Raw genomic sequence first — 9,486 nt, 5'->3', positions numbered from 1 at the left:
TTTATTTGTTTTTCGCACACAAAAAGTATTCTGGTCGCTTCATAACATTAAAGGATTAGTTCACTTTGAAATGAAAATTAGCTCAAGCTTTACTCACCCTCAAGCCATCCTAGGTGAATATGACTCTCTTCTTTCTGATGAACATAATCACAGAAATACTAATATCCTGACACATCCGAGCTTTATAATGACAGCGATAAGGTTATGCTTATGGTTAATAAAGGCCTTCTGAAGCAAAGCGATACATTTGTGTAAAAAAAAATCCATATTTAAACAAGTTATGAAGTCAAATATGTAGCTTCCGCCAGACCGCCTTCCGTATTGAAGTTACGAAGAAAGTGTAAACTGGCGTCACATCAGTTACACTTTTTCCGTAAGTTGAATAGGGAAGACGTAGGACGTAGCGTAAGCTGATTACAGAAGGCGGCTCATGCGGAAGCTAGATATTTTACTTCATAACTTGTCAAATATGGAAAACAAATGCATCGCTTCCCTTCAGAACCCCCTGGAGCTGTGTGGAGTACACGTTTATGATGGATGGATGTAGATGGAAGCACTTTCTTCAGCTCATTGATCCCTATCACTGCCATTATAAAGCCCAGATGCGTCAGGATATCAAAATTTCTGTGCTTATGTTCATCAGAAAGAAGAAAGTCATATGCACCTAGGATGGCTTGAGGGTGAGTAAAGCTTGGGGTAATTTTCATTTCAAAGTGAACTAATCCTTTAAGGTTGAACCACTGTAGTCACGTGGACTGTTTTAATAATGTCTTTCTGAGCCTTGAAAATGGGAATAATGTTGCAGTCTATCGGAGGCCAGATAGCCCACGGATTTCATCAAAAATATCTTAATTTGTGTTCCAAAGATGAACAAAGGTCTTACAGGTTTGGAGCGACATGAGGGAGAGTACTTAATGACAGAATTTTAATTTTGGGGTGAACTAACACATTGAATAGGGTAAAACTGTTTAACCAACAGATATCAGCATACTTCCCCAGTTGATTAATCACAGTACAATAAGAGAATTGTTTGTATTACAAATAAGCTACTATCTAATTAATTATGCACTTATTTGCATACATTTCCTGAACAGAAATCTGAGCATTAGATTTAAAAATTCAAAATTCTTGTTTCGTTTAGTTGACATATTAAAGGCTTTTACTGAGGGTATTTTAGAAATCTCTTTTTATCATTCAATAAATCAGAAAAACTGTCAACAGCCAGAAAAAAAAAAAAAAACATTTTCACCGCGTTTTTAGGAATAAAATGTCATATAAATCAGACCGATGATATAGGATCTGTAAAAACCTTCAGAATATAGATTTGAATAAAACAAAAGTTTGGTGAATGTAAGTAAAAATACCCCAAAATCTCAAAATTGAGGTATGACTGTGTAATTTATCTTGTAGAATGTGAAAAGTCTCTTCAAATATTGTTAACACTGATCATATTTTACTTGAATCCAAAACTGCTCTTCTGAACTCCCATTGGAAATTCCCTGGGAAATGTATGGCTCCAACATGTTAATTTTTGTCTGGTTCAGTTTTTGTCAGTGTTCCCTTCTATTTTTGAAGTCACTTGAATATTTTATCCTGCAGATGTTTTCCTGTCCTATTCAAAAGGCATCTAGGCTGAACATGATCTCTCAAGTACAACAGGATCTGTAATACTGATGCTTCTCTTCCGACCTTTTCTAATGTATCTGCAAAGCTATTTAAGATGCTAATAATGATACAATGTGAATAATTTACAAAATCATTTTTACTAACAAAGACAGTAGGCATTAAAATATGGCTACTTTTTACCAAAGAATAATTGTCAACAGACTGCCAAATTGTCAACACATTAGTCATCAATTATGTAATGGTCTATCATCAGTTTTTCTGTTTTTTCAAATATTTATAATTTGTATCCGATTTACTTCGTCAGTTTCTCTTTCTGGTCTTTTTGTTGTGATTCTAATTGATGTTCTGTTAATTTGAAACAAAACAATTCAGAACATGGCAAGAACATGGCAAGGTGATACTGAAAGTCAGCAAACCTAGAACTACTTCATAGATGTGCAGTTTTAGAAAATTAACACCTTCGAATGTTTGTCAACCAATCAGAATGAAGTGTGCAATACAGTCACTGCCATCTGTACAGCCATTGCCATTTGTAAAAATCATGCCTGGAAAATGTAGGTCTTAATTTGTGCACCAGCATAACCAGCAGTTTTTCTTGTGCAAATTTCTTAGATCTACTCAGTCCTGGTAGAACTGCGGTTCTTCAGGGCCTGGGCGTGGAGGTGGACGAGAAGGAGGCGGGGCTCGTCCTGGTGGCGCTGCCTGAGGGGGCGGAGGCATGGTGCTGGTTGATGGGGGCGGTAAGAAGCTTGTTGGTGGTGGCGGTGTGGGAGGAGAAGGAGGCAGAGTCACACTGATGCTCAGACAGGTAGGAGGAAGAGCTCTGATTGGAGGTGGTGTGTAAGGAGGAGGAGTTATGGATGTTGGGGGCGGGGTTGATGGCAAAGGGGGCAGGGTAGAGGTTGGAGAGTGGGCGGAGCAGCGTGGGGTGGGTGGCAGGGTGCCCTGTGGGACAGGAGGGCATCTGCTATGGGGGAGGCTGTAGATGTGGCTCGAGGGGTTGTTGTAAAGCGGGTATCGAGGAGGTGGGCAGGATTTCACACGGGTAAATTTCATACAGCGGCCCTAGAGAGTAAAAAATGTAAAAATTCATTTATAAAAGCTTTTATATAATTTTATACTTGGGTGTGTGTGTGTGTGTGTGTGTGTTTTTTTTTAAAGAAATTAATACTTTGACTCCCGAAGGGCACATTAAATTATGGAAGCTTGTTTCCTCCATGGAATAAAACAATTTAAGAGATAACAATTCGGACTTTTTTTCTTTTAATTGCGAGTTTAGATCTTGCAATTCTGATTTGCAATTGCGATTTATAAAGTCCAATTCAGAGGGGGAAAAAATTGTTTATATCTCACAATTCCAACTTTATAAATCACAATTGACCGTTTGCAAAGACCCGCCCCCTTTAGTTACTATTGCTGCGTCTGACAAGCCATGCCGATCTCTCGCCACACATCATGTTCTCACGCAGTGAAAAATACATTGCGGAGCAAAGAGGACACAGTTTGATATGGAACAAAATGTCAAATTTAAAATTTTCAAATGTCCTTTTTAAAGAAATTTAAACAATAAATACCATTTTGTGGCTCTTTAATGTGTTGTGACAGATCGCTGTCATGAACCAATTATCTCTTCCTACTAGTTCATTTATAGCATCAAATAAACATGAATGAACATCATCAGGAATGATGTTTCAACCACGTAAAGACGTCAGTACACACCATTTTTCAAGTTCAAGTCCACCTACGTTAATCTGCTAACTCCCCTGACTGCTTTGTCGGACAAAAGGGCGGATTCGGCGTTATGACTGGTTAGATCGCCTGTCAATCAAACTCCTGGCGAAGGGTCAATTGCAAGTTCATATCACGCAATTGTGAGTTCTAAAAGTCGCATTTAACTTTTTTATTTTTTATTTAGTGGTGGAAACAAGCTTCCATATTAAATTGATCAAAAGTTACTGTAAAACATTTAGAATGATACAAAATATTTTTATTTCAAATAAATGCTGTTCTTTTGAACTTTATATTCAGCAAAGAATCTTGACAAAAAATGCATGACTGGAGTAATGATTCTAAAAATTAAGCTTTTACATTACAGGAATAAATTACTTTTTAAAATATACTAAAATAGAAAACAGTTATTTTAAATTGTAATAATATTTCACAATCTTACTGTTTTTTTACTGTTTTTGATCAAATAAATGCAGCCTTGGTGAGAGTAAGATCCATTTCAAAAACATAAAAAAAATCTTACCAACCACAAACTTTTGAACAGTAATGCATATTTCTGTTTTCTAATGTCAGAATAAGCTGTTTTTGCAGTATTACTATTCAAAGCATGCTTTTAGTACATCAAACTCTTAGTTTAAAAGATCAAAGAAAATGTGATTTCTTATGACCCATTTAAGAGTTTCTACTTGTTTGAAATCAGTTTTTTCCCCACAGTATGGCTCTGAATTATAAAGACAGCATTCATGAGATAAATTTAGTACAGTTTTGTGTTATATAGTTCAGTGCAGTTTAATATTGCTTTAAAGAGTCAACAGAAGCTCTTGTTTCCCTGTGAAGATGCAAAGCAGTCCAACTGCTTTCATTTTAAAGGCCATCTGATTTCTGCCCAGCGTTTTTGTTCTATTTACCACAGCAGATCAGACACCCCATAACTTCCCTCTGTGCATTCCTCTGAGGGAAAGGGGAGGGTGGTTAATGCTTTAAGCAGACTATGGTGCATTCCTTTAGGCAGGAGCAATATTAGCAGACTGGTCCCATTGGTTTGAACCAATGCCAGCGTCCTGAGTACCTTCACTCTGCCTCTGTTTCTGACTGCACTTATTGCTAACAGCTGGCCTCCTTTCATCCTCAATATACCTCACAATGTTTTTCATGTGATCCTCGCAATCTGCATGCAACAATTTTAACAAGAACAGATTCTAAAAGAACCCAGAGGTCTGCTTTCTGGGACATTACCTACTATTACCTCCTTATGTGGAAACAGATTCTGCCTTTTAATTTAAGCAATTCTAAGCAATAAGCACAGCCGAGTGTGTGCGTGTGTGTGTGTGTGTGTGTGTGTAATATATATATATATATACATAATTTTATGGAGTGTTTGCGTTATGTATCACACTATTTATTACCTTCTCTCCAGGTTGTGGTCTCATCACGGATACACGGTCATACCCTCTCCTAAGCCACACCCACAGGGCATCCAATTTCCCCTGAAAGATTCAAACACAACAGCGGTTCAAGGAGATAAACACTTCAGAACTTTCCGGTCTAAAATTCAAGCTGCAAAACACACTTCATCAACAATGCAAAAATGATTGTCAGGGTAATCTATAATTAACTACTCAGAGCCGTTCAAAGAAACGGAGGACCAAGGTACTTCATTTACATTCATTTTACACAGGCTGTTAATTGACAAGTTTCTAATTTTCTAATGTCCTGTCTGAATCAAAGAAATATAATAATTTAATAAGAACAGCAATTAGAAAGAAACTAATCTAATTGACTGACATTTCAATTCAATGACATTTAAAGTTTCTCATTATTTGTATATAATTGTCTCTTAAAAAAACATTAAGTAACAGTGTTATTAGTAACATTTGCCACACACTGCCCTGGATAACATCTCACTTAATTTCTTGAAAAGTTGTGGGCTTCGGTGGAGACTATACTGAGAGTGAATTTCTTGTAGAATGTAGGTCAAACACACAGAGGCTTCTCTTCATATTTTTTAACCTGTATGTGTGTTTAATTTCTGCCTCTCAGAGTGGACTGTCACCCAACATAATCCTGAGGAAAGAAGGTGGAAGAGAAAGAGAAAGAGAAAAGGAGTTTGTTTTGTTGGGAAACGACCAGCTCTGCAAAGCTCATCTCCCTTGGGTCAGCTCAGTTCAGCGTCTGGTATAAATTAACCCTCCCCTTCCATCTGACAGAGACATTATGAAACAATGCATGAACCCCTTCCCGGACTGGCCGAGGCCACCACAACAGCACGCTGCTTCTTCTGAGCTCCTTCCAGTCTTCCATATGCTAGCCACGTCATTTGTTGTCCACCAGATGACCATAACGTAAGCATGACACTGTACTGGGTCATCCCTAGCTGTTGTGTAACATGTTTTTGTGAGGGCACAATGGGATTTCAACATTTTCTGGCTTCATAAAAGGTATTCAGTACCTTTTACAATGCCATCCCTGGCCAGTATAGACCAATATGAATTTTCCTTCTGGTCCAAGCTGGTTAGAGCCTGTTTGGTTCTGGTCACTGGTTGGCCAGCAATGCAATGCTGTTCACCAGCAAAACTTGGTGAATCAAGAATTAAAATTTTACATTAAAAGAAAAAAAAAATTAATATATACTGTAATTTTTTTGTGAATTAATTTAAGTCTGTTGATTAAGTAAAAAAGTAAAAAAAATGTCTGGTGGGGACACATCTAATGTGTAACAATAAATTGATATGGATCCATCAAATGACTAACAATATAATGTATCGATGAACACGTAAAAAAATATTTGTAATAATTTTCAGACTGTTGAGTGGTTATCTCACTACGCTAAGCCAATGATATTTGTTATTTATTTATTTTATTACTAGTGTTTTGGTCATAGGCCCCTGAATCTAATCAAATCATAATCGTATCGTGGCATGTCTTGAGGTATTTGCAAATATCTCTGGCTAAGAGATTCGATGTCAGAACGTATTATTATTTACGCCTAGACCAGCATCTGCTGATGCATAACAAAATGGATTTTGGCCCCAAAAAGGATTTAAACATGTAAGACATATAAACATCAATGCATTTATTGACTGCTTAGTTAATGTGATGAACTAAACCTGTGGTTACTCTTCTTAAACAGATCTACCTTGATTGGCGAGTACCACTTCTGAGGGTAGATGGGCTTTCGCATGCCGTTGTTTAGGGTCCGTGTGGTCGGAAACTCAAACTCTTGCTCAGGCATCTTCACCCGTGCATTCTTGGCTTTCTCCAGTTTGGCTCCTTCTTCAGTGGATCCCTTATCTCCCCAGCGCACCTGGAGTTGTGGCGGACAGACACATGCACATTCATATCACTGCAGTCGACCGGAGCGAATTCAAGCTGTTCTTTTCTTTCCAAACAGCCTTGACTTACTTCCATCCTTTTGATGCCACCAACTCCTCTTCCACCGTAGTACGATGCATCCACTGTTGGCCACTTCTTCTTTGGGTAGCCTTCATCCTCTTCATCCTTTAGAGAAAAACAGCCTAAAATGCATCTCTGTGTGCTAAGTAAATAAATAGTTGATTATAATTCCTTCAACTTCCATTAGGAAATTGTCATTGGCAAAACATCTACAAGAATTTACTGAAATATTTGCTATTACTTCAAAAAATTTCAGTGGAAGATAATGGAAAAAGATTATTTTTGCATGGATAATGGTGTTAGTTACAGCATCTACCAGCCGGGGCTAACTGGCTTATGCTAACCAGCCAAACTGACCCAGTTATTAGGCATTAAAGAGATCATTTGAAGTATTTTGAAAGAGCCCATTACAAACGAATGCATCCTTTGTTTAATTATGCTCAAGGACGCACAAGAACAAAGTAATTATATATTTTCATGAACTGAAATCAATGGAGGAAACGATGTAATATTAATCCTTTTTCCAGAACGTCCAGGAAATTATGTCAGCCTATACCTTCCTGTCATCTATCTGAATTTCTTGGCTCATAAGAAGTCAGACAGAATTGGATTTCCTTATGTTCCCTCTGTCTGACTGCAACCGTTTTAATGAGCTTGGGAAGACGAACTCTCTTAGAAGAACTTTTAGCACGCGTCTTTTTTATTTTTACTGTAAGTATTACTCCAGATTACCTCTACTAAAACAGAAACTTTTGGCAATCTGGTAATGGACCTTAAAGGTGCAGAAGAACATGTTTTCAAAAGATGTAATATAAGTCTTAAGTGTCCCCTGAATGTGTCTGTGAAGTTTCAGCTCAAAATACCCCATAGTTTTTATTTTATTCATTTTTTTAACTGCCTATCATTATAAATGCGCCGATTCAGGGTACGCGGCCCCTTTAAATCTCGTGCTCCACGCCCCAAGAGCTCGCGCTTGCCTTAAACACCATAAACAAAGTTCACACAGCTAATATAACCCTCAAAATAGATCTTTACAAAGTGTTCGTCATGCAACATGTCTAATCGCGTAAGTATAGTATTTATTTGGATGTTTACATTTGATTCTGAATGAGTTTGATGGTGCTCCGTGGCTAAAGCTAACATTACACACTGTTGAAGAGATTTATAACAAATGAAGTTGTGTTTATAAATTATATAGACTGCAAGTGTTTAAAAATGAACATAGTGACGGTTCTTGTCTCCGTGAATACAGTAAGAAACGATGGTAACTTTAACCACATTTAACAGTACATAAGCAACATGCTAACGAAACATTTAGAAAGACAATTTACAAACATCACTAAAAAAATATTGATATCAATGATCATGTCAGTTATTATTGCTCCATCTGCCATGTTTCGCTATTGTTCTTGTTTGCTTACCTAGTCTGTTGATTCAGCTGTGCAGATCCAGACGTTAATACTGGCTTGTGTAATGCCTTGAACATGGGCTGGCATATGCAAATATTGGGGGCGTACATATTAATGATCCCGACTGTTACGTAACAGTCGGTGTTATGTTGAGATTCGCCTGTTCCTCGGAGGTTGTTTAAACAAATGAGATTTACATAAGAAGGAGGAAACAATGGAGTTTGAGACTCACTGTATGTCATTTCCATGTACTGAACTCTTGTTATTCAACTATGCCGAGGTAAATTCAATTTTTGAATCTAGGGCACCTTTAATAATGATCCACAAATTATCTTAAACACTATCTTCAGGCTTTAAGATAAGGGGTTTAATCTTTATTTCAATTCTGCTCCCTTGGGTGAACTGTTGACTAATGGATGAAGAAAAGCATTTGGCAAAAAAGATTTTAATGAAAACTTTTTTAATGATTTTGAATGAAGTATCTCATGCTTACCAAGGCTGCATTTATTTGACCAAAAATAACTGTTTTGTATTTTAATATATTTTAAAATGTAATTTATTCCTGTGATGCAAAGCTGAATTGTCAGCATCATTACTCCAGTCTTCAGTGTCACATGATCCTTCAGAAATCATTCTAATATGCTGATTTGCTGCTCAAAGAATCGCCACAGATGAGTAGTTTAGTAAGTCTCTATAGCAAGCTGACATGCAAACTGTTGCAAATTAAACTGAGGGCCCTATTTTAATGATCTAAGGATGTGTCCGAATCCAGTTTTGCTAGTTTATCTACTGAAAAAATGGTTGGTCCAAATAGGTTGTACCTAGTCTCTTAATGAGTCATGGGTGTGTTTTGGGCAGGGACGTGCACAGGAATTTTGAGGGGCAGTTGCTCTGACCTAAAAAAAGGGCAATTCTGATACATGTAATGACTCTCTATAATGAAATGTAGGCATTTTTATCTTTATGTACACAATAATAATGTTTTACATTGTAATCCTTTTATTTGTTATATTTGGTATGCTTGTGTGCTGCTGCGCTTCCCTGTGTGTGTAATAAGCAGTGTACGCATGTTGTACACCCACCTATAGGCGGATACTACTAATGCGCCCTTTAAATAACAAAAATAAAAATACTGCACCATTGACTTTAGACCAGGTTTTTGTTGGTCAATGGCACAGTTGTTTTCATTTGCCTCAAAATAGCAACACGCCAACAATGCACCTGAACACACCTCGTTTTCAGACCAGCACGCCCATAGGTGAACAGATGGGTACGAGTGCATTTGCTATTTAAACAACGTGGATGCTGGAGGTGAAAATGATAACTGCGT

At 37.4% G+C, this 9,486-nt stretch overlaps 1 protein-coding gene across 2 annotated transcripts in view; it reads right to left on the bottom strand.

The window, feature by feature from the left end:
• Positions 1 to 660: 660 nt before the first annotated feature.
• Positions 661 to 9,486, bottom strand: part of antxr1b (ANTXR cell adhesion molecule 1b) — a 29,038-nt gene continuing 20,212 nt past the window's right edge. For both annotated transcript variants that reach the window (XM_048181001.1, XM_048181002.1), the window contains exons 15-18: positions 6,757 to 6,852; positions 6,491 to 6,658; positions 4,761 to 4,841; positions 661 to 2,691 (exon numbers count right to left, since the gene is read on the bottom strand). In XM_048181001.1, coding sequence (XP_048036958.1) covers positions 2,245 to 2,691; positions 4,761 to 4,841; positions 6,491 to 6,658; positions 6,757 to 6,852 — 792 coding nt within the window. In that variant the 3' untranslated portion in view covers positions 661 to 2,244. The remainder of the gene's footprint in view (positions 2,692 to 4,760; positions 4,842 to 6,490; positions 6,659 to 6,756; positions 6,853 to 9,486) is intronic.

This window comes from Megalobrama amblycephala, linkage group LG2 (assembly GCF_018812025.1).
Source record: "Megalobrama amblycephala isolate DHTTF-2021 linkage group LG2, ASM1881202v1, whole genome shotgun sequence".
In the NCBI taxonomy this organism is placed as follows: Eukaryota; Metazoa; Chordata; class Actinopteri; order Cypriniformes; family Xenocyprididae; genus Megalobrama; species Megalobrama amblycephala.
The sequence above is the reverse complement of the archived record's forward strand: the minus strand, read 5'-3'. Positions and strand labels throughout refer to the sequence as shown.